The sequence below is a fragment of the Sminthopsis crassicaudata genome, chromosome 1 (assembly GCF_048593235.1).
Source record: "Sminthopsis crassicaudata isolate SCR6 chromosome 1, ASM4859323v1, whole genome shotgun sequence".
Lineage (NCBI taxonomy): Eukaryota > Metazoa > Chordata > Mammalia > Dasyuromorphia > Dasyuridae > Sminthopsis > Sminthopsis crassicaudata.
Window position 1 is genome coordinate 234,040,029 of NC_133617.1, and position 26,216 is coordinate 234,066,244.

The 26,216-nt window shown below is 38.4% G+C and overlaps 1 protein-coding gene across 4 annotated transcripts in view; it reads left to right on the forward strand.

The window, feature by feature from the left end:
• The first annotated feature begins 506 nt into the window (after positions 1-506).
• GATA6 (GATA binding protein 6) overlaps positions 507-26,216 on the forward strand; it is a 42,579-nt gene continuing 16,869 nt past the window's right edge. The window contains exons 1-6 of one of the 4 annotated variants that reach the window (XM_074276481.1): positions 507-644; positions 4,819-5,979; positions 11,917-12,083; positions 16,364-16,489; positions 17,534-17,621; positions 17,718-17,821. In XM_074276481.1, coding sequence (XP_074132582.1) covers positions 4,857-5,979; positions 11,917-12,083; positions 16,364-16,489; positions 17,534-17,621; positions 17,718-17,821 — 1,608 coding nt within the window. In that variant the 5' untranslated portion in view covers positions 507-644; positions 4,819-4,856. Of the gene's footprint in view, positions 645-2,840; positions 3,094-3,149; positions 3,270-4,818; positions 5,980-11,916; positions 12,084-16,363; positions 16,490-17,533; positions 17,622-17,717; positions 17,822-26,216 lie in introns of those variants that run through there. The other 3 variants (XM_074276470.1, XM_074276461.1, XM_074276490.1) reach the window with 3 other exon arrangements.

Genomic DNA, 26,216 nt, shown 5'->3' on the forward strand with positions numbered 1-26,216 from the left:
GAAAATATACTGCTTTTTTGCCATCGAAGTAATCCTCTCGGACCCTAAAAAGAACAAGTTAAAAGGAGTAAATCTGAGCGTTTCTCCAACATAAGTAATTAAAAATTTTATTTAAAACTTCTTATTTTTTAAATCTCACTTTCTTCGGCATTTATATAACCAGGGCAGCCCTACAGTTCCTAATGCCATCTCCAGTTGGAAACCAAAGCACAAAAAAGAAGAAATGTATTGCTTAGCCGAGACTTATACCGTTTTCTTTACTGTTTTAGAAAAAAGTTTGGGACTCTGCATAAAATCAGGTCACCTCAGAGCCACAAGAGACTTGGGTTTATAGGACCAGTGTCTCTCCCCTTCTCTTTCCTAGGCATAGCTTGGAAGAGTTTTCTCAGTCGGGGAGAGACGTGGTAAAGAGCTGGTCAAAGGCATTAATTTACTGTATAGAAATAGTAGCCCAACCCTTTTAGCCTTTCCCCCTCCCGCCCCACCTTCATAATCGCAAATTTCTAGATGGTATCCTTAGAGTAGGTAACTTGGTTCTTGGGAGCTTCGCTGGATGTGTGCGTTCGGATTCCGAAGTTTATTACTGGCTCTCAGGCAAATCTCTGTGGAAAGCCATTTCTTTTCAAAAATCACTAATTTATGAGGTAAGTACTGTTAATTTTTTAATGGAAAAAAATTTCCGTAACAAAATAGTTGGATTCATTAGGAAAATAGGTCTACATCAGCAATAGTTCTGACTATAAGCCGTCTTGCAAAACAAGCAAATCAATCCGATTTTAACTTAATTACTACTTGCTAAATTCTAAGGCATTCTGGGCTCAAAACTAATTCATTTTAGCAATTGAACAAAAGCTTTGCTTTCTCTTCACATTAACACTAGATCAAAACTGGATTAATTATAAAAGCTACTCAATCGTTTATATGAAATTGAGACACATAGTTTTAACTGAGAAGGAAAGCAAGCAAAACTAGGAATCTTCACAGTAAGGATTTAAAATCCCTAAGTGTTTAACAGAAATTTACAACGAAGAACTGGCGGAAGAGGGAAGGGGGAAGGGTAAATTCCCTCTTCTAGCTCATTCTCTTCTCTAAACCACCCTCATTCCACACCAGTGAACCATAGTGCTCACAATTCAGATTTATTAGAAAGGAAACAAAATTTTCTATTTACATTTGACTTTGATGATTTAGTCCTCAATAACATTTGAAAATTACCTGCTGCAACTCAGTTTTCTCTACCAAGAAGCCCAAGAGAAAATCCCAGAGAAACCGAATGCAGAAAAAAAACAAGCAAGACCAGAGCGTATTAAAAATGCTTTTACTTCGATTTACCTGGGGGGAGGGGGGAGAGGGGGGGAAAGGAAAGAAAAAAAAACCCTCAAAACACATCAGTTCCTACCCCAGTTAAATTCTCTGTCCCCAGTCTTTGGGTCACGTCCATCGGAAGGAATGATGTTTGTTAGCTCCAGGGATCGAGACAGACTTCACACAGCTCCCGCCAGATGAGTCTCTCTCTGTACAAACTGATGCGGACTGATATCCAGCTGATAACCCCTGGGGAATGAGTTATTTTAATTCCTAGTCACTTTTCCTGCTAAGAGCCATGTTGATCTGTGCCCAGTTGTGATAACCATTTGGAGACAAAAAAGAAAGAAGAAAATATGAATACTAATTTCTCAACTCAACCTGCTTGAAAAGGCTTACCTGAATTTGGAGTGGGACGGGGGTGGACATGGAAAGGGATATTTAGAAGACCAAACTGAGTATATAAAAACCTGATAAAATTTATGATAATTATTGATGTCTGAATATGGGACCATTTTCACCCACCGGATGCTCTACGCTTAACGTGTTCCCCACTAGTCCGACTTGAAATAATAAGCGAGTGGCGAACGTGAACTTCAGAGCTAGATGAAGGATTGAGACGAAGACAGAATCGGAAGAGGATCGGAGCCGGGGGTTGAGGTGGGTTTGAAGAGAGAGAGAAAAAAAGAGAGAGAGAGAGAGAGAGAGAGAGAGAGAGAGAGAGAGAGAGAGAGAGAGAGAGAGAGAGAGAGAGAGAGAGAGAGAGAGAGAGAGAGAGAGAGAGAGAATTAGTTAAGTGGAATTAGCCTCTAGCTATTTTAGAAACCAAATTTCCCCACTAGCAACAAAACTAGCAATCCCGGGCTCCCGGGAAAGTGGGTACGTCGGTACTAAAAGTTTAAGATAGGAAACAAACTTAGATCAACCGCACTCTCCGTCCTCCATTCTCCAAACCCCATTGTAGTGGTTAATTTGTGGGTGGTGGTGGTGGGAGTGAAGAGAAGGGACTTGCGACCAATCGAATTTTCTCTTTTAGTCGAAATAGTTTATTTGGGACATTTCTCTCTTTCATTATATGTTTGTTTCTGGTCGGGCGGACTGGGAAGAACCCAAGGGGACTTTTAGGGACCGTGTGAATTTGGGGTGGCACGGTTAGGTAACGCGGTTGGGGGGGGTTTGGACATAGAGACTTTAACTGTGGATCTCAGTCGTCCCACCTGTACCCCTCAAGCGCTTGGGATCCGCCTTTCTTGCCATCCAGCAGTACAGCTTTGATTCCTTGGAATCGGCCTAGTGGAACTAACCTTAATTCTGGTACTTCGCGGGCTGCTCTCCTCACCCCTCATATTTTAGGCTCTGTCCGAGCTTAGCCTCTTTCTCTAGAATTCACACAGCCTTCCCTTCCCCCAGTCCCCTCCCCCTCCTTCTCGTCACCTCCTTACTGGTCCCCTCCCCTCCGCTTTGGTTCCCTCCCTTCCCCTCCCTCTCTCCCTCCTCTTCACCTCCAGAGCATAGCAGCTCAGAGTGAGCCGAGAGGGCCCGCTGACTGGCACCCTTCTGGCGAGCGCTGTTTGTTTAGGGCTCAGTGAATCCAATCAGGAGCAGCAGGCTGCAATTTTCCGGCAGGGCTGTGAGAGGCGCCTCCTCTCTCCTTTTTATACTTGAGCAGCTCTTCGCTGCACACCCCGGACTCTCGCCTTTGCTTGCTTTCCTCAGCTCCAGATCCTAGCTCCCGGGATTAAACACCACTCCAACCAGCCTCGATGCAAATCGACCACTCTAGGTTTGGTTCGTTTATCTCCCCCCCGCCTTTCATTCCCTCCCCTTTTCTTCCCTTTGCCATCTCTCTCTGCCTCCCACCCATTCCTCTTTTCAGTCCCCTGCTTCTGGCCTTTCCCAGAGGGAGGGGGGGAAGCAGAAACAAACGCACTCCCGCCACCAGAAAGCTACGTCCAGGATTCCGGGTGGGTCCTTCCCTTCCTTCTTCCTCGATGTCTGTAGCTGCTGCCGGGTTTTCCCGGGACGGAGCCTCCCTCAGGCAAACTTCGATGCTTTTTCTGAGCCTGAAATACTTTATCTGATCCGAGCCTTATCTGCGAGTTATCTCGGAGGGAGAACTGGAGTGGGGTGGGGTGAGGAGGGGAAGACCGGGAAGGGGGAGCTGACGAGTGGGCAGGCAGACTCCTTTTATACTACAAAATTGTGAATGCTGATATTACTTCGATTATGTTTATCTCCCAACTTTCCGAAGAGATTTCAGAAATCAGCCACCAAAGAGGTGGGACTTTTTGGTTTCTTCCGTGGCCCGCTGTCACTCCTTCCTTCTCCCTGCTTTTGGGCAGACTTGACTCTGGGGCGAGTTTCTTCCCATCTCCCTTTTCTTCACACTCCCCTCTCTTCCCTCTTTCTAGTGTCTCCCCTCACCCCCAGAATTGTGGGATCTTTCTGTTGCGCGTGAGTATGGTCTTGGTGAAGAATAATAGATGAGGTGTAGGGGTCCAGGGTTACAAATTATGTCTATGTTGGTCTTTGTGAATGCTCGCGTGTGTGTGTATGTGTGCGCGCCGCGTGTGTGTGAGTGTGGTCAGCACCGCAGGGCTTGTTGATAGTGGAACTGTGCCATTTCTAAGGTGTGCAATGGCAGCTGCGGCGGCGACTGATGAACAAGGTTTGGGCTTGGGTCTCGATCCTTGTAAGTCTTGGGGCCCGTAGCTGATGGCGTGGCCTGGCACAGCCTCTCACCAAAAGGTAGTTGGCTCCACTTAGACTCCCCTTCACCTCCGCCTCCCAGCCTCCTACGTCCTCTCTTCACTTGTGCTCATCTCGGGATTTCTCTTTTCTTTCCTCCTCTACCCCTCCCTCTTCCCCACCCTCCTCCTTCCCTCCTTGGCAGCTAGGAAAACTCTTGGAGCGATCCAGTGGGGGAGAAAGTCCGTGGTTTCGTTTTCAGAGACAGGTTGCTTTTCATGGGTTCTTCCTAGTATTTTATTTTTTAACCGGGGGAAAGGCGGAGATAGAGAAAGGAGAGGGACTAGGGACCCAGAGTGTCCGCACTCAATTCTCATTCTCTTAAAAAAAAAAAAAAAAAAAAAAAAAAAAAAAAAAAAAAAAAAAAAAAGCTTTTGTTTTCCTACTCCTTTTCCCCAAGAGGAATTAACTCCTAGCCAGAAAAGCCGCCAAAGCGACACTTCACTAGATTGGACCGTACAAGGGAACCTCTAGGGCTGATATTGGGTTCAGCAAAGGATGCTGAAGAGGGTGAGGGGAAGAGCGGTGGGGGCGTCTGTGGGAAGAATTAGGTATCTCGGGGTGCGGGTTTACTGCTGCCCCTGCCCAAGCCTTTCAGTTATCTTCCAGTTCCCCCTCCTCATAGTAGCGGAAAAAGGAGTTTTTCAAATAACTTTTTAAAAAAGAGGAGAGAGATTTGGAGCGCTTTCTCATTTTCTTATTTGGTAATATTTCTCTTGGTGTCTCTTTCTCCTTGGTTTCCATCCCCTCCCTCCCTTCCTTTAGGAGCTAGCGGAGCTGCTAGGTGCGGCGCCGGACCGTGGATGGCCTTGACTGACGGTAGTTGGTGCCTGTTGAAGCGGTGTGGGGCTGGGGCTTCGGACGCCAGCGACTCTTGTCCCTTTCCGACGCGGGAGCCTTCTTCCCCACCTTCTCCCCTCTCCTCTTCTTCTTCCTCTTGCTGCTCCCGAGGGGGCGAGCGAGGCCCCAGCGGCGCGGGTTCCTGCAGGACGCCCCAGCTAGACCCGGACGGAGCCGGAACCCCAGCACGATCCTTGTTGCTCAGCTCCTACACCCCACACCACTTCGGGCCCCCCCACGGCCCCTCAGCATCCGGGGTCAGCGGGCAGGGGAGTGCCCTGTCAGGCTGGGAGGATCTATTGCTCTTCACTGACCTCGACCAGGCCGCGACCGCTAGCAAGCTGCTCTGGTCCAGTCGCGGCACCAAACTGAGCCCTTTTGCTGCTGCGGAGCAGCCGGAGGAAATGTACCAGACCCTCGCGGCCCTCTCTTCCCAGGGACCAGCGGCTTACGACGGCGCGGCCGGCGGCTTCGTGCATTCTGCCGCCGCGGCCGCAGCCGCAGCCGCAGCGGCCGCCAGTTCTCCTGTGTATGTGCCCACCACCCGCGTGGGCTCCATGCTTCCCGGCTTGCCTTACTTACAAGGCGCTGCCAGCGGGCCTCCTAATCATCCTGGCGGTGGGCACCCTGGCTGGCCTCAGCCTTCAGCCGATAGTCCTCCATACGGCAGCGGAGGCAGTGGTAGCAGCGGTGGAGGCAACGCGAGCACCGGAGGGTCGCATGCTTCTGCCCGCTTCCCTTATTCGCCTAGCCCTCCTATGCCCAACGGTGCGCCTCGGGAATCCAGCGGCTACGGGGCCAGCGGGAGCAGCGCAGGGAGTGGCGGCGGCAGCGGAGGCAGCAGCGGGAGTCTTGGAGCCATGGGTAGTCGGGAGCATCAGTACAGCCCGCTGGCCGGGCCTCGGCCCCTGAATGGATCCTACCATCATCATCACCATCACCACCACCACCCCGGCCCTTACTCGCCTTACGTGGGAGCTCCGCTGACGCCTGGTTGGCCCGCAGGCCCCTTCGAGAACTCCGTTCTGCACAGCCTTCAGAGTCGATCAGGCCCTCCACTCACAGTGCCCCGAGGCCCAAGTGCAGGTAAAATCGGTGAAGCACTTCAAACGCTGGGGCAGGGGTGAGGGTAGGAAGGAAACCAAGCAATTGGATGAGTAGAGGATAGAAGAGAGGGAGAGGAAGCCAGAATACTGAGCTGAAGGGGGGCGATCGGAGTGGTAGAGACTGTCAGAAACTGGCAAGTCACAAATTGGACTTGTTACATTCACGTTAGAGGCTGAGGCTATGGGCTCTTTCTAAAATGTAGGTACCATTGACATATTTAATTAAAAAGGGGAGTTTTCCTTTTACTATGTATCTAAATGTCCTGAATTTTTATGTAGATTCTTGGGAGGGGGATTAGTGTGTTTGAAAGAGCATTAATTTATTTTGGTTCTTGGGAAGAACAGGCCTTGCCAGACAAATTGCCTAAAATTCTCTTCTCGGCCTTCAAAAAATTCTCTTGTCCTCCAACCAGCGTTTAGGTGTTTGTGTGAAAGATGAAGTTCTATAGTGAGGATGAGATTTTTGATTGATTGCACCTTGAGGCATTTAGGAGGGGTTGGGAGTTTTAATAATCTCTCTTCCTTTCAATCCCCAAGACACTTTTTTTTTTTTTCCCTGCATAAGAGGTTTTTCTCCCTCTTTCAAAATATTTTAAATAACCATTCCTCAGTAATGGGTTCAGTGTAACTTGTCTCCTGAGTTTCTGGCGATAGAATAAAGGAGCAGAGGTTAACCAGTCTTGTCTTGGATTATGGGTGTCATTTTCAAATAATAGATCCTGCAGAGTTGGCAATTTAGGTGATTATTCCCTGAAATTCTATATCAATGACTTTCCATCTTTGGGGGAGACTATCATAGTCTGTTGGCATAGGTGAGGACTCCTGGTAGCTGGCAGATGCCAGACCTGGTATGGTTTCCAATGTTCATAGTCACCGACAGGCCAACTTTGTGTCTGGGGATGCCATTTGGGCAAATCACCCTCATGGTAATACACTGAAGGGCACCTCTCATCAGTTGAAACTGGACCTTTTTCAGTTTATATCTTTCTAAATATTTAGAACAATTGAACCATACAGTAATTATCAAGGCACCTAAATTGCACCAATCTCTTTTCCCCCCCCCTCATCTCCATCTAATTCTTTCTCGATGCTTCCAGGAGCACTATTCATCTTATTTCTGATCTAAAGTTTGATGAATTGACAGATTCAATGGGATATATTTAGTTTTGGGGAGAGCATGATTTTGATGCTAGAGAAGAAACCAACTAATGTCAGACTCTTATCTATACAACTTCTTAGCCTTCTTCACATACTTTCTTAGGTCCAGGTGGTAAAACTTGAATTATGAAAACAAGCAATTATGAGACAAATTCTGGAATACAAAGCTCCCAATCTTTTAGAGATTACTACTGGCAGGTATTGAGATACCTCAGTGGGTGGTGTGACCATGAAGTAAAAACAAAATCAAAATTTTCACTTTTATTAGGAGCAGACAAATATGGAAACAGTTAGCACTGCCTTGCTCTCTACCACCTTTTTTGTTTTAATTTGCCCTTTTGGTAACACCCTCCCCCCCATAATTTAATGGTAAAATTTTGAAAATCACCTGCATAAAAACATATGTGTGTGTGTTGCTTGTGGAATTTGCATGGTATTAACTAGCCACACTTCCCCTACTTAAGATGACATAGGGGTACCTATCTGTATGATAGCAAATATTATTTGCTTCTGGGAATGAGTAAGTGGAAACTTTTAAAAAACACAACAGATGGAGGGGTTTATGGTTGAGGATATGATTGTATCAGAGGAAGACCACAAAACAGTAAATGAGATGTATTTGTAGATCAATATTTAGCAATGAAGGCTTTTTTTTTTTTTTGACACAATGTCTCTTTTTGCCTCTCCTCTTTTCCAAATTATTCTGATATTTGATAGAATAGTGTGAGAAGATGTTTTTCTAAATAATACTAAATAAATCTTTAGTGAACTATTGTAAATCAAAGGATTCCTAGAATATCTCTAGCAGGTGGTATCTAATTTTAAATATTTCTAGTAACAACTCCATTTCAAACTTAAGTCTTCTCACTTATCTACACTCTTATCTTCCCTTTAGGTTTTATTGTAATAATTCAAAGGTGACAGAATCACGTTTGTGGAACCTCTCTCTCTCTCTCTCTCTCTCTCTCTCTCTCTCTCTCTCTCTCTCTCTCTCTCTCTCTCTCTCTCTCTCTCTCTCTCTCTCTCAGTGTTGAAAGAATAGAATTATTAAGAATAAGGCTTAGGGAAATTTTCCATGATTGAGAAAAAGAAAGCAGAGAGATCTCCCCAAGTAGAAGAAAGGAGAAACTAAATATCACTCTATTCTTTGCTCCCTAAATTGCAGGTGTCTTGATAACAAATGTCTTTGAGGGGACAATGCAGGGAATGTCAGTGTTACACTGCTCTTAGCTAGCTTTTGACATCTCTTTTTCATTATCCCTCTCTTTTCTTCATCTTTGCAAGCAAGAGAACTAAAGCACAAATGAAAAGCTTTCAACCTGTACAATTTAGAGTTTTGGAATCTAAACAGAGTTCCTTATCCCTGAGTCCCGGGTTTCCTGTGAAGTAATGGGTAGAGGACTCCGTGAAGATCCCACCGACTTTGCATTTGCCGAATCTCCCATAAAAATTCCCGTGTGGTCAACAATGTGTAGTTAGTGATCACAGTGTAGGGGACGCAGCATGAAAAAAAGTGAAGGGATGGGGATCTGGGGTGATTTCTGTTACTGAGTAATTTCTGTGTGGGCTCTAAGGTCGAGGAAGAAGAGGGATAAGTGATAGCGACTGATTTATGCAAAGGTTGGGTTCTAAAACAAATGAATGGAAAAACTACCAGTGTTACCTATCAGGAGTCCTTCCTCCTGGTTTTTTAATCGAAAATAGGGTTTAGATTTGTAAATACATCTAAGCCAGATAATAAATGGGAAAAGACCCGACTAATTAAACAATAACCACAAACATGTGAAACGAGTGCTTGGTTTTCCTTTTGAATTAAAAAAAAAAAAAAGTGAAATTCAAATTAATTTCTCAATTGGATTTGGGGCGTTTATTAATAATAGCATTCTCTTTAGGAGGTTATATATATGTACATACTTTCTGTAACTTCAAAATGACACATAATATATATAGCAGTGCAAAAAACAAAAACAAAACAACCCAACACCATAAGGAAAGAATTTTCAAGGCATAGTGAAATATTCCCTCTAATAGGAACTCTGAAAGGTAACATTTTAAAGTCAACAATCAAGACAAATAACTGTTTAACTTCAGTGTCCTTGGAAGTATTAAGCATTTTTACTGATTACCGAATTCAATGGTAGCTTTTAGCGGAAAGAACAAAACCTCTCGTGTATTGTGTTTGTTAGTTTGCCAGTGAAAACCTTAAACTACATTCTCATTTCTGGAGATATTCAGTTCGTTTCTGAAAGATGGAAAAATAATTTTTTATTAAAATTTGTTTTATAGCTGAAACAGTGCATTAGTTGAAAACCTTAAGCACATTTAATTAACCTTACTATGAGTTGTCAGTAAGTAGAGTACTTGTTCTTCAACAAGCAATAAAAAGGTATAAAAGTTTGGCATAATAATCAAGTGGTAATTCTATAAAATATGAAGATATGGTCCAGAAATTTCCAGAAAAAGGGATAAATATGGGAAAATGTGTCACCTATAATTTAAAGAATCTTAAGGATAAAATGATTGGGCTAATTCTTCTTGGTGAAGTCTTTCACGGAGAAGATATGTTTATCCATTCACTCATTTAGATGTTTGTGGGGAGAGTAATAAAATGTTACAACTATTTGTTCTTAATTAGTGATTTTTATAAATAGGTTTATTTTAATTGATAGTCAACAAAACAGGCGAATCTGTGAATCATGATTCCAAGCATATTTTTCACAGATCAAAAATTTTAGTCTGGATGATAATTTGTGAATTAAAATGAAAGAAAGGCACAGTATGAGTTGGGTGGATGGGTTATTTAATGCTGTTAATGTTACAATGATAAAAGACATTAGAGACAACTGTATATACCTCTCACTGTAGCTACTCTTTAAAATGTGTCTTACAGAATTGTCTTATAGGAGAAAGAAATATTTTCAAGTAAGGTTTTTTTTTTCTTTTTAAAGCAATCTTTTAGACACTGCCCCATGAATGTTTATTTGGCTGATATCTTTTTTCAGAAAATTAGTTATTTTACTAATTAATTGATAATGTCCCAAGAAGTTTAGAGAAAAAGAATCCTCCCTCAGTAAGGGAAAAAAAAAACCCAAAAACCTGTACCAGTAAGGTTCATTTCAGTAGTCTTTTACTGAATTGTTAAATGAGAGTAGACAGCAGTGCTATGCTTTAAAAATGTTTCAGGTAACATTAGGAAAATGATAAAATGTCACACTGCCTCTGTTTAACTTTTCCCAGGTTTTGGAAGTGGTGGTGAACAGATCTGTGTTAATGTTTAATGACTTCTTCTAGTTTGGCAAATAATCTTATTGTAACTGTGCAGGCTTCATTCCTGAAAGAGTTTAGTCTAAACTTTTTTTTTTTTTTTTTAATTTTTTATTATATCTATATTTTTTATAATATTATCCCTTGTATTTATTTTTCCAAATTATCCCCCCCTCCCTCTATTCCCTCCCCCCGATGACAGGCAATCCCATACATTTTACATGTGTTACAATATAGTCTAGGTACAATACATGTGTGTGAATATCATTTTCTTGTTGCACAATAAACATTAGAATCCGAAGGTACATGCAACCGAGTTCAGTCTAAACTTGAGAACTTGAGAGCCATAGAAAGGAGAATATTAGTATGGATAATATTAGAGCTAGACTCACAACAATAGGTTCTCCTATTAAAGAACCTTTTTTTTCTCAGCAAAAATACACCAAAATCCCCTACTTTCCCCCTCTTCAAATGGAAAATTATATAACAATATCAATCTTTGTACAGATTCCAGTGTGGCTGCTGGACAATAAATTCATTGACCTTGCCCCCTGTAAAATTTTAGTCAAATACCAGGATGGTGTAGTTCCACCAAACATATGAAATAAGATGTCCCAAAATAGAAAATATTAGGGAACTTCCAGGTGAGGAAACTCACTTTTCTAGTGAAGATTTGTACCTTCTTTGGCAAATTAATAGTCTTAGAAAATTAACTAGAGCAAAGGAATCAAACTCAAATAGAAGCGGGGTTCTACCTAAGGATTACTCCCCACATAGGCAGTAATATTAGATTGCGTTTTAGTTTAGTTTAAATTTTCCCAATTATATTTTAATCTTGGTTCAGGCCACACTGGGAGGTAGGCCAGGTGTTTGAGGCCTCTGGCCTCAAATGCTGAGAGGTTATGACCGCTCAGATTTACATAGCCGAAATTTGTCAGAATTGAGACTTAAGCATTTTCCTGGTTTTACGGCTTGCATTCTGACTCTCATTGGAATGGAGGAGTGCAAAGAACATGGGATTATTTTGAAAGGTCTTCTTTAGGATAAATCCCCAAATCATTCCTGGATCTGAGAGTACCTTGGGTTTTTAAGAGGAGGGGGGAATAAAGAGTAAGATTGCAGTCGCATTTCAAAGCATGCATAGTAATTTCGTTACAACTCCATTGGTTTAGTAGGGAGAGCATTTCAATTCCAGATTATTTTTCAGGAAAGCAGATAAAGTTAACATCTGCCTCCCGGCACCTATAATAGGTCCCATTATAGGATCACAGATGTAGAACTGGAAACTAAGGGTTCCCTACTAGTTCAAACCCCTTCCACTTACAAATGATAAATCTGAGGCCCAGGGTTCTTTCCCTCCCCTCACTCAATTTCATCAGGTCAGTATTAGCTTTTCAGTTTCCAGATATTCATGTCAACCCTTGTTTTTTTTTTTTTTTTTTTCCTTGTTGTTCCCTCACTGATCCTTCTCCCCTTTCCACCTTCCCCAACCCAGAACTGCTGGAGGATCTGTCGGACAGTCGAGAATGTGTAAACTGTGGTTCCATCCAGACGCCCCTGTGGAGAAGGGATGGGACAGGCCACTACCTATGCAATGCCTGTGGGCTCTACAGCAAAATGAATGGGCTGAGTCGACCTCTTATCAAACCCCAGAAAAGAGTGGTAAGTAAGAGCATTCACAAAGCAGCTTGTGACTGAATCTATATGGTGTTGAATTATACTGTTTTCTTTGACTGGGAATGTCCCAGAATTCAGAGCCCCCAGGATGGCATCATGAGAAGGGAATTGAGGGAAAGTGCTGTGATTGGGACACAGCCAGACAGTTCTCACAGACTTGTTAACAAGTAGGGGAGACAGGACAGACCTAGCTCCTCCTGGGACTATGTGGAGTTGGGTCGCCAGGGTAGTCCTGGATTCAAGAAGGAAGGAGAGGGTTGAGAATATTCTTTCTCTATATAGACTCTTATTCACATCTGCATTCCATTGTGAATAATTTCTTGGGGTACTTTAATTCCACTTTGAGTAGAATTCTACACATTCTTTAATTTTTTTTTGGAGGGGGAGGGAGTTAGAATATTGAATTTTGGTAAATTTGGGTTAGTTTGCCACTGTTTTTGAATTTCTATATCTGAGGTCTTTGAAATCTAGAAATTAAAACATCTTTCAAGTTTATGATGCTTAAAAGCTCTGATTTTTCTTTAGGGATCAATTTCACCTCTGTGTGTTGAGTCTCTTTTAATGAGCTCATTACTGTTGTATTTTCTGGAGAAAATTCATTACAGACAGTTCTACTAACACCACAGAACTACATTTATTTTAAAGAAATATCCTAGTCCACAAATCCATTTTGAAGGAAAACATTTTACTGTGGGATGCTAGATTTCTTAAGTGTGCAGCTAATTTGTTATATTCTAATTAGCAGGAGTAAGAGTTGTAGTGCTAAATAGATTAGATTGAAATTGCATCACAATAGAAGTCTCTCACCTTATAGGGAGGCAATTAGTTTTATGGGTTTGTTTCTAGTGTCTTTAAAATCAAGTGGCTAGAATGAATTTAATGAGTGTGAATGTATACAGTTAAAGTTAATTATAACATCCTACAATCTCCTGCAATTTATTGCTTCCCCCAAATGGCACTTTTAAGAACCAAATAAATAAGTACAAAGATATGGGGTAGAGCATGGATGTTGCAGTAAGTTGTGTTATGTATAACCATATATAACATATGTGTGTCTCCCTCCCTGATAAATGTTATAGGGAAGTTTCAACGTTTCCATATTTTAGTTAATGGAAACTACATTTATAGTTCTGAAAAGCCACATTGAGTTTAGTACTTGCTGAGCTCCAGAAGGTAACATTTTCTTCAATTTAGGTCTCAAACTTCATTGCTAAATAAACTTAATCAATTCAAGAAGCACATTCAGGTTTTGATAGTACTATTTGTTGTACAAGTTTTGTGTATGTATACCTAATAAGCAAGATTGTTTTAGCAGTAAATATGATGAAGAAATGCAGGGGCAAGAATTAAGAAGAAAACATAGGAACAAAAAAAAAAATCCCAGAGTTGACTTATTTTTCTTCAATGTAACAGGTGGAAACCAAGGTCAGGCAATATAGCTAGCAAATAGGCAATAAATGGGACCAATAAGAGGGTGTGTCATGAACAATTAGTAGTCATTATAGACTCCTTATTTATGGTCACAATGGATAGAGAATACTTCTCAGAAACTGAATGCTATATTTAAGTTTGTTTAACCTGTAGTACATAACCAATCACAGTGAATTTGACATTGCAAAATAGCAGATTTATGGTGTAACTTAAATTCCTTGTTAGTGATGAATGTAACAGAGATCACTTGTTACAAGGAACTTTTATAACCCATTCACCTTCATTTCACATGTTTATGAGGACTGGCTTGACTTATGATATATGGTCGACAGCCATAAAATTCTTTGTAATAGTGGCAATTTCTGATACTGGATTGTTTCCATTGACTTCAAATTCCACTGAAAACTCATAAATGGCTTGTTTACAAAATGGACCTTACTGTCACTAATTTACTGACTTTATATAATTCCTAAAGAGGAAGCAATTATCACTCTTAACCCCTTCTCCATCATTTCTGGAGGTGGGGGGAAAGACAAAAAGTAGTGAATTGATTCCATCTTAGCACAGTCAATTTATCTCACATTTTTTTGTCATCATATCAAATAATTATTCCAAATATACATTAGATCAGTCAGGTTCATAAATTTAAACCTGTGAAAGTCAAGCTTATTTTTGGGGGGGTTGGGTGGGGGAGAAGTTAGAAATTAAAAAAAAATTCTAGTGCAAATTGGGACGTGCTTTCAGGTGTGACTACAGGATCTTGGAAGTCATCTAATATCATTATCTTTTTTTTTTTTTTTTTTTTAAAGAAAAATGTAATCACTCTTTGTGCCTTCCCTTCCTCCTTCAAGAAGATTTTTGATGTGGAGTTTAATTTTTAGTTGAAGGTACTTCTTGAAAGGCACCAGTGATATGGTTTTATTTTATTTTGCTTTTTGTGTGTGTGTGTGTGTGTCAAATCTTAACTCTCATAGCAGTACAACATACAGATATACATAAGATCCAATTTTACTTTTCATTTGGGATCTTTAAAAAATTACTCTAGCATCAGTCTGGCTCATAAAATTGTTTTGTGTGCCTGTGCTTGTTTTCTCAATGTACATAGAAATAAAATCCTACATTGTACTTCTTGATTAAATGTTTATATTTAGTAATGATAATTATAATGTCTCACATTTTTAGAGTTTCAACAACTTTACTCACAATAATCTTGTGAGGTTGGTAGTACCTCTGTTATTCAATATTTCTCATTTTATAGATGAGGAAACTGACCTTCAGAGAGTTAAGTGATCTGCCCAGGGTCACAGAGCTGCTAGTAAGTGCCAGAGTTCAGATAGGACCCTAATTCTTCTTCCAGTATTTTAATTCCATGTTCTGGGGACCTTTCAAGGAATTTTGCCATTTTGCTGACAGATATATTAGTTGTATACTATGAGATACTCTCTAGGTCTTTATGATGACTTTTTCTAATTTATTTTACTTACCTACATTTTATTTCTTTACCACACATAGTTTTTTGAGATATTAAAATACTGTCTTTTAGATTCTCACCACTTTTCTTTTCAACTGAATAATTTGTAATTTTGGACAGCTAGGTAGATTCCACTTAGAAAATAATTTGAACCAAATTTTTAGTGTTAAAGATCTGATTATTTTAAAAGTTTGGACATTTCTAATAACTTCAAGGTTCATATATTCTCATATTTGAGAATGAAACAACTGAGAACCTGGATAAAACCAATTTCTTTTAATGTTGTCATGAACAAAGGGGCAGGCCAGTTCTGAAGTTCTATCTAGGTGACCTACCTGAATGAATCGATATGACATCTTTATACAAAATGCATTTATTACTTTACCTCCATATCGGATGTCAGTACAAATCTGGATAAGTGATCCTCATTTCTATCAGTGTAAACATAATAGTCTTAGCCACTTAACAATAGTTAAAACAATAAAAACATCTACATTCTTTTTCTAATCATCAGAACCATAATCAGTTGGGTAATAATTAAGATAACAGCTGAATATAGGACATATAGCATATTCTTGTTTTTTGCTCTATTTGGAAAAAATCTCCCAAGGTCAATTGAGACTAGGTGTGTAGATAAGAACTCCCTCCCCATACCTTCCCTCTTGCTCCCATATTGCTTTTGGCAGATAATAATTTGCTTTTTTTCCTGAAAAACAGTACAATTATCTTAATTCTGTACTTGAGAAAATGAAGATGAAAAGTTAAGAGGGCCTTAGCCCTTTGCAATTCAGCAAATAATAGCTCTTCTGAGATTAGGTTTTCCAGTATCTCGCCTGGATTTAATGATTGACTATTGACTATCACAATAGGATGGATGGTCATATTGTGCCTTACCAGAAGTAAATTTTGAATATAAAATGAGCTTGCTAATCTTTTAAACTGCAGAAGTGACTTTTCCATTTAAACAAAACCACAAGCAAAACCCTTCAATACCAATGACTAGGAGGTACTTTCAAGTTTCAAACATATTCTCAAGATGATGGTGCTGTTAATACCTCTGAGCCAGAACCAATTACTTAATATTGCATGGCTATTTTATAAAACAGTAATACACCATAGCAAATCTGCTTATCAGCTTTGTGAGATAAATCATATTATATAAATCTCCAGTATGTAGTTTTGATCCAGGAAGAATTGTAACTGGTAAGTTTTATTTCCTGTTTTCTGCATTTCTTTTTTGGAGTATTTTAGTTCTCACAAAAACCAAATGACATGATTTGCCATTGTCAGGAACATCAAATGTTAAAGGACACAAGAAATGGATATTTTTCCTAATGTCTGATTTATTTGTTCTTGTTTCTAGCCTTCAACACGGCGGCTAGGTTTATCCTGTGCCAACTGTCACACCACAACCACCACCCTGTGGCGTAGAAATGCAGAGGGTGAACCTGTTTGCAATGCATGTGGGCTCTACATGAAACTTCACGGGGTATGCCGTTTAATGTGGTTTTTACATTACTGATGCAATTGAATGTGGTTTTACATCATCAAACATGTGGTGTACCTCTGGTAGGATTAGGACATATCCAATGAACCGAAGTGTTTATTAAAAAAAAAAAAAAAAAAGGAAAAAAACAAGATGAGAAGCATTCAGGATATTGTGTTCAATGAAAAAAGTTAGACCTTTTTTACAAAGGTAAAGAAAAACAAGAATAAGCAAGCAAATAAACAAAAAAAGCTCTAACAAAATCACAGACTAATTTATGAATGTAAGAAAATCAGTATAGCTTACTTTGTATGTATCTAAATAGTACAAAGTATCAATGTTTTTGTTATCAGTACCAGAATTTTCTTTTGGAACGTGGCACAAAATATTAATATCTAGAGCTTCTTTATTTTATTGGGAAGGGAGATGTAGAATATACTAAGTATATAAAAGTTGAAATTGTAAATTGGATTTAGTTTTTTTCTAGAATGAAAAACTTAATCTATTACCTCTTCATACGTGAGTTGATTGAAAAAAATGTAAACTAAAGTGAAGAAATAGATGTTCTGGTTAGTAAATCATTCCTTTTTTTAAATGAAAAAGTTTATTAACACAGACCTTCTTTATTTGATAGGGGAGAGTGGAGATGGGTTAACTATGTAAAAGTTATCAAAACCATCATTGTAACTTCAAATTGGCCCTCCATTATTCTTTAGAATGAAAAATTTAATCTCTTGTTTTTTCCTTCCAATAAGTGGATTTAGTGAAAATAATGTATACTAACGTGAAGTAGTAGTGGTGTTCTGTTTTGCAATTCATTACTTTTTTAATGAAAGAATTCTGCATAAATATTGAGATGAAGAGGGCAAGTGATGCTTGTTTTGCCTACATGAAATTATTTTGTAAAATTGATGGGGCTGAGTTTTCATAAATGTTCTTTTGCCAGATAGACATGTCTGCAAAAATTAGTTGCAACTGCAGTTTCATTTCTTCTCAAAGATGTATTTACTAAACTTTATGTTCTGTATGGAATTTTTTTCCCCCCAGGTTCCCAGACCACTTGCTATGAAGAAAGAGGGAATTCAAACAAGGAAGCGAAAACCAAAGAACATAAATAAGTCAAAGTCATGCTCTGGTAAATATAAAATAGAGAATTTGGTTGCAAAGTTTTTGCCGAAGTTTAGAAAGGAAGCAATATGTATAGTTATGGTGTTAATTATGTCTGTTTTAGGTAACAATAACAATGCAGTTCCTATGACTCCAACTTCCACATCTTCAAACTCTGATGATTGTAGCAAAAATGCTTCTCCTACAACACACACCACAGCCTCAGGGGTGAGTGATAAAAAGACTACTGTACCTTTCCTTCTAAAGTAAGGTTTTCTAAAGTATGTTATCTCAGTTTTTATCTTATCTAGTAGTTAAAATAATCTAAACCAACAGTTTAGTTTAGTTAGCTGATACTTGAATAGTTGTTTTTTTTTTTTAAAGGAAATTACATTGAAATGTAAACATATGACAAACTTAAGTACTTTACAAACCTCTTAATTAAGATCCATATCATTTTTATGGTTAAATTAACTCATGTAAAACCAAGAAGTTTTGGTTTGAAGAGCCTTAAATTGTTTTATTTCCACGTTTTTATCTTAGTCACGTGTACTACAAATATAGATCAGAAAAAAATATCAGGTCAATAGCCTGGAATCCAGGACTGATAGTATTTTAAAAGTCAGTTACCTTGCCTTATCAACTCTTGCTTTTATTATCTATTCAAAGCGAAGCTTATTCTAATTTATTATGTGTTGTATATATAAAGCTCTATTTCTGTCTTCACCATAGTCTTGTCTTTAGCTGTGTAATATCTTACTGTCTAATATGACTTTCTTTTTTCAAACCATGTTAGTGATGTCACCTGTCTTCACTGCCTTAAAGATTATGAAGATGGGTGGGATAAGTAGCTAGGTAGGCAACTGGAGGAGCAAGTTATTGTGAGGAACCAAGCCATACAGATTGAAGTAGGTAGAACCCAAGACTTCTAACTCTTAACCACGCTTTACATTAGATGCCAACTTGTCTTAAATATTCTACCTTATATATGTAGTAAATAGTTTGTTGTCAGAATATTAACCTCCTAAGGCTATGATGTGGCTTAAGTTTATTCTTTATTAAAAAACAAAACTCAAAACAAAAATTGTCCTTAGAATGATTTTTTTGGGTATGCTTCAGTGTTCTCTAACCCAAATTCTTTCCAGCTGTTTCATTACAGAAATATGCAGTTTCACTGTAAAAGTTTCAGAAAGGGGGGGAAAAGGGAATCCTTTTCATCTGCTTTTGTTGTTTATTGATGCATCTTAAAGAATGCCTATTGACTTTAGAAAAGATGGACTTGAGGGTATTAGATGATGAGTTTACAAGGACGACAGAGAAAACATTAATTTTTGAGGCTTTTAAGTGGAACACATTAAACATGGGAAAAGTAAATGCTAAAAGGACAGTGAAAAATTTTTGGTCTTTTTACTCCAGGCCTATAGAGCTATGACTATGTCTATAAATTGAGTAATACAAACCCAGTTTGCTTTAAACTTTATTGATAATTGAGCAAACTTTTTTGTTTTTCTTTTGCGTTGGCATTCTCTATCAGTAGACTATATTACCCCAAGTCATTAGATAATTGCCAAGATTGTTTTGTATTTTTATTTTGTAAATTCCCCTGGCCCATTGCCTGTTTGGATCTCCTGTTATTATAATAACTGGCAACAATGGGCAATTGAGAATAGAAATCATTCGGGTAGAATGGTTTTTTCTTTTGTGGTTCCTATTTTAAAATGTAAAAATGAGTTACTAGTGATTGAAATCTATTGCTCTCAAGGGGAAAAAAAGCATATTCAGTAAACATCTGTAGTCTTAAGAAGGAGTGAAATTTTGACTCCAGTTGGTTTCTGTTTGGTGCCTTTGGATTTGGATGTGCAGGTCTGTCCAAGGATGGGGTTTTCTTGTTAGAGGTCTGGTCAATGGTAGTTATTATTTCTAGTAAAGCACATTGTTGCTATCAGCTCAGAGAGGAGAGAATATGTCCCACCTGGTAGTCTGCAGATTATTTTGGCTACTTAGTTGTGCTTTCTATCCAGAGTAAAGGTCAGTTCCTTGTTTAAGGGCCAGGGAAGGCAAAACAACTCAGACTTTTGGAATTGTTTAGAGAATGAGAGATGGGTTCTTCTGTTATAAATCACTTGTCTACCATGCTGGGCTGGGTCCTCACTTCACCATTAGACTTATTAGAGCCTGTAGCTGTTAGCTTTAGGTTCAGTCCCATTCTAGCATGACCTGCTCATAGAGTAAGCTGCAAATAGGAGATGTACATAGAAGAATGACTAACCATTCCCCTACCACCTCTCCCCCTCAACCAAATTTCTTTACCAGTATTTCACAAATGGATGCACTGATGATCTTGGTCATCATCTCATTGCCATTTGGAGAGACAATTTTTCCCCCAGTACATGTAAAAAAACAACAACAAAAAAACCCAACCACATGTTATCTTTCCTCTAGAGCAAAATTTTCTTGAAGGTAGACTAATTTTTCTCTGTATTCCCAGGAGCTGGCCCAATATGGGGCTGGTAGTAGGAGTTTGTATTCTTGTTGACCTTTCTTCCTATTTTTTGCTTCCTCTCCAAAAACCTGTGTTGTCCAGAAATGAAGTTTTTGTGATTCATAGGCTTCTAGAGCTCTCTTCCCTGCTATCTTCACTTCTTAGCATCATTAATGTCCCCCTCCTTGACATCACTTCTAGAGAGGGAGATTTTGGTCATTTTTAATCTTGGGGAACTTTGCATACTTTGCATATTCATTTTATGGTTTTCTTGAAACTATTCTTTCCAATCTGATAGCAGCCACTAAAGATGAGTAGGGAAAAAAAGTCTGAGGAATTCTGGAGGGTCTAAATTATTTAGAGGAAGGATGGGGGTTTTGCTTCTTTTAGTGCTTTATTGACCATCGAACCAATTGTCATTAATGCTCTGGTCAGGACTACTGGAGATGACTTGGCAGTTCTCCATGTCATTTTCCCAAGTGACCTTGATATGCAGGGTCATAGGACCATTTGATTTTGTGTCTAATTTGTGGATTTTTAAGTTGTCCCATTATCAATCATTATTCAAGGAAGGGACTTTATACTTATTTATATTGCAGATGATGGAGCTGAGACTAAGAAGGCTAAAGGAAAGGCCACAAAAAAGCTAAAATTCAAGTCTAAATTTCCTGATTTCAGGTCCAATAGTATTTCCATTGTGCAGCAGAAAGGTCATCTGACTTAACTTTGAGGATCTCTGATGCTGGAGAATTAAGCCCAAATGTTAGGTATTTTATTCTTACGTTGTGCTGAAATCTGCCTCTTTGTAATTGCCACCCATTTCCCCATAGAACAAATTGACTTCCTTTTCTACATAACAATCTCTCAAACATTAAAGGGAAATAATCATAACTCCACTTTAGACTTCTCTTTTCCAGGATTAACATACGAATTTCAATTTAATCCTTATATGTCATAAAATTGAGGCCCTTGAACAATAAGAATTCTGTTCACTAATCTAGTTATCCTCTTTCATTTTTCCTTAGTTTAACGTTGTCATTTCCAATATAATGCCAGAATTGAACACATATTCAAGGTGTAATCTGTTCAAGGTGAATTACAATGGACTTTCTCCTTTCTGGCCCCAATATAATAATATACTCACAGACTTGTAAGAACCAGCTTGTACAATCTTGAGTTGATGAAATTGCAAATGCTATGAATCCAGAATTTGATTTTATTATATTTTTGATTGTCTAGATTTACAAAATAGTGGAGAATGATGTTAAAACAGATTTTCTCCAGAAAGCCTGTTGTTACACATTATCAGCACATCTAAGAATACACTATACGATTCAATGTAGACTAGAGAAATATTCACTTTTTTGGGGTAATCATATTTTACTTTTTGCTTCTATTGAGCTTGGAGTTCATAACAATACACAGGCTTTTAAAAGGTGAACTTTCAAGTCATATCTCCATATTATACTCATGAGTTTTTTTTTTTTTTTTAACACAAGCATAGAATTTTGCACTTATCTATGTTTTTAAAAGTCATCTTATCAACTTTATTTATAGTCTGTCAAGATCTTGGCTCACTAACTTAAGTTTTCTGACTTTAGTCTTCCTTCTTTTGGAAATCAGAACAAATCAGAACTCCAGTCTTATAGTCCCTCTCCCAAGCTCTATGCTCCTTTTTCTTTCAAACATAATAGTTATGCCTGCCAATTCTTTCCATCTTCTAGAGTGTGGAGTAGTATGTCTCGGCATGGTGATTTCAAGGGCATATAGATATTTTATTATGTGTTTAATTAATCTTGGATTTCAACTCCCTTTTGTCCAGTTTTGTTCTGTCCTTTCTAAACTAAATGTCATTCTCCTTAGCAGAAAAAGCAGAAGTAAAATAAAAATTAAGCATTCCTTTGCCTTCTAACATTGTCCCATTCACCCTTAGCAATAATCCTATCTGTTCTTTAACCTCTTTCCCTTAACATACCTAAAACTGTATCTTTCATTAGTCTTAGTCTTCGTTGCCAACCTGAGCTTATTCTGAATTTTGGCACTTTAGGCACTATTCTTACTTATTCATGATCTACCATTCTTCCATGTCATGTGTATGTCTTAAATTGGTCTCTGAATTTTGTGTACATTCAAATCAGTTTCTTTAGCCATGCTCCTCTTTCCCATCTCTTTTGAATTGTCTTTTACTCTGCAGAGTTAATTATCTCTCTAGGCTGATACTGTCTTATGCTTTCTCTAAACTCTCCGAAATCTGTTCTTTCAAAATCTAGATTGCATGTCTCATTGTCACAAGTAGTAATATGTAGGGGCAATTTCCCTTGCAAAGTTCCTATCACTTCTGCTTCAGCAACTAGTTCTTTCTTGTTGGTGAGAATTAGATCCAAGATAGAATTTTCTGTCATTCTTTACTTCACCTTTAAAAAGATGAAATTATCATTAAGACTAGCCAAGAAATTATCATCTTGTGAGTGTGTATATGAGAGAGAAAAGGGCAGGGGAGAGAGGAGAAATGGAAGAAATGGGAGAAATGGGAGAGAGGGAAGAGAGGAAAGAGTGGAGACAGCCAAACAACATAGAAAGATGGAAGCAGAAACACAGTCCAAAATCAGGGAGACTTGTCATCTGTATTCCTCATCTTTTTCATCTTTCTGTACAGGTGATTTTTAATGTGGTCTAGTGACCATATTAATCATTAAATGACATTATTAGTTACAATAATGTGGTCATTAGACTATTAGCAAGATCTAATGATCATTATTTCTGATTCAGCCTCATGTGATCATTATCCAAATGTTCTCTAGCATGTTTCTTCTCTTGTTCATAGATTTCCCCACATGGCTTTAAATTTCCAATATAGAGTGCTATTCCACTCCCCATCTTTTTTATTTATTTAATTAAACATTTTTATTTAATCCATCCATTTTCTTCTGCATAAGGTATATTTATTCTTCCTCATGGTTTTCATTTTGCAGGATGATAAGATCAAATTTGCTTCTTTGCATTACCATCTCAGGTTTACTTTCCTTGCTACCCATAATTTTTGCATTTAATATATAGCTATCTCAAGTCATTAGTTTTATTATTTCCTCTGGAGAGACAATTTGTACTGCTATTGTCCTCCCTAAATATTATTTTCCCTGGTGCCCATTAATATAGGATACATATAGGAGATGTTCTATTTCCTTTTCAGTTTAAAGTGCTTTTAGAAAAGATTCGGGAGGTTTTAAAAGATTTGTAAGATATCAGGCAAACTACCTTATCCCTGACAGTAGAGCTTGTTATTCCTGCCTTTTAATTCATTTCCCAGAATTCCCAATCCTGTTATTATATATTATGTTCTTAACTATTTCCTCATCTGCTTTTCTCTTCCAAAGGCCTTGTTCATATAAGGCAGCAGTAATGAAAATACTATGTATGCTCCTATAATTCTCATTTTCTTGCTCAAAACTTTATAATTTTCTTTCAAAGCCATTTGACCTCTCTGAGCTTGTTTACTCATTATAAAATACAGGTAATGACGGGCATATGACATAGCTTATTGGGTTATTATGAAGGTCATAGGAGGTCATGTATGAAAAGCTCTTTGCAGGTTACAAATGTCAATGATTATCATAACTAACAGTATTTTTATCATATGGTTAAGAATATTTTGATAATGGGTCAATCCTAAAGAAGCATTTTTTTGAAGTGAAGAGCTAAAATAAATTAAAAAAAATTCTAGTGGAGCTATTCTTCTCTTAGTAGTAATAATAATAATAACACCTGGCATTTATACGGTGCTTTAAGGTTCTAAGTGACTTTATAACTATTATCTCTTTTGATTCTTAGAACAATATTGGGAAGTGGGTGATACTATTATTCCCATATCACAGATGTGGAAAATGAGACAGATAGAGGTAAAGTGACTTGCTTAGAGTCTGAGACTAGGTTTGAACTTGGATTTTCTTACATCTGGGCTCAGCACTTTAGCACTATGTCCACTGTGCTACCTAGCTAAACTTATCAGCCACTTGCAGAGCAGTGTTTATAGAATCAGTGATGATGTTGTTGTCCTTACACAAAGACAGGTGGAAAAAATCAAACCTTACCCAAATGCAGGGATAGTTGTGTTGTAGTAAGAAAGACTCAATTTGTAATCCAATGACCTGGTCACTTAGCTGTGTGTTCTTGGACAAATCACATCTTTTCTTTGAAATCCATTTTTTTAAACCTGCAAAATGAGGGAATTAGACTAAATTATCTCTAAACTCCTTTGTATTCTTTAATATCCTATGATGCTATGAACCTGTAATCAAACACAATTTCTAGGGCCTAGATAGAAATCTAATTGTCATTCAAGTTATGTAGAGACCATGGGCTGAAATAAAGTCATGGTATTAGCAAAGACTAGATTCCACTTTTAGTTGGGAATAGTAGATTCATAGTTTAGAGCTACAAAGCACCTTAAGGGCCCTTAAACTTAGTACAATATCTAGCTCATGCTATTGTTTTCAATCTTTTTCTTGACTCTTCTTGATCCCCATTTGGATTTTTCTTGGCAAAGATACTGGGGTGGTTTGCCATTTCTTTCTCCAGCTCAGTTTACAGATAAGGAAACTGAGATAAATAGGGTAAAGAGACTTGCCCAGGGTCACATAGCTAACAAGCATCTGAGACCAGATTTGAAGATGAATTTTCCCACCCCTAGACCTGACACTCTGTTCACTGTGCCCCCAAAATGGCTTACAGAGTAGTAAAGAGATATTTTAACCCTAATTACTATAATATGCAACATTACAAATATACAAAATTGCATAGCCCTAATATCTTAGCTCTAAGCCCACATCAGTGATTGTTTATTGAATATATCGAACTGGATGTGCCATAGGTGCCTCAAAATCATAGTCTCTCCCCCCAAAATTGATCTTTCTCACTTCTCTATTTCTATGAAAGGCAAAACCATCATTCTAATCACCTATGTCTGCAACCTCACCTTACAGTCTTCATCCACTTTCATTTTATGCTTCTAATCAATGGTTCTACCATACCTCATGAACCAAAACATGGCCACTACCCTAGTTCAGGCCTTTAATACCCCCAAAACATTTCCTTTCTCTAAGCTATCCTTCAGGTAGCAAAGTGCTATTCCCCAAATACAGGTGTGCTCTTTGCTATTTAATATATAAAATCTATAAAATATGGCTCTAGCTTATATTTCTAGGCTAATTAGAATGGAAGCTTCTTGAGAGCTAGTATCCTTTTTGCTTGTATTTGAATCCCTAGCACTTAGCATAGTGCTTGGCATGTAGTAAATGTTTAATAGTTTTTAATTTAATTTATTCATAGATCACCAACTTTCACATACTCTGCTTTTTTTGCAAAAATGGTCTACTGGCTAACCTTTGTACACAACCTTTTATCTCCCTACTCAGTGCTTTGGGCAGGTCATTTTCCTGGAATGAACTGCCACCTTACTTACTTCTGCTGATTATATTTTCCAACCCTCTTGAAAGCCACATGCTTTTTCCTATAAAGACCTTCTCTTTCCTGCTGTTAACGTGCATCACTGAAATCACCATATATGTTTATTTAACATTTATATATTCTGTTTTCCCCTAGAACCTAAACTGCTTTGCTGTCAGAGACTTTTCTTTAAATGTCCCTCATGATTAATGGATAGACAGCCAGCTTCAGAACTAGGGATACTTGATTTCAAGATCTTTTTTTTACATCTAAGCTGATTGTGGGACATTTGGCAAACCACTCCACTCTTTCGTGCTACTCTCTTAGACTCTTTGTAATAGGTGAAATGCCAGTAAGTTGCCAGTCTGTAGTGTTAGAGGGATTTTTCCCTTTTTGAGAGTTCCTCCATCATCTTCATCATCATTATCATCATCACCACCACTACTACCACTTATATCATCATCATCACCGGTATTTATTAAGGGTTTTAAACTTGACCAAATGCTTCATGTATATTATCTTATTTGATTCTTATAATAACCCCAGGAGGTAGTACTATTATCCCCATTTTAAAGATGAGGAAACTGAGGAATAGTGTCTGTACTTAATAAGTATTTATTAAGGCAAATAAAGGTTACTGTCTTATGCCAATTAAATCAAAAGTTTGGACATTTCCCTGAACAAATGAACAAACAAAAC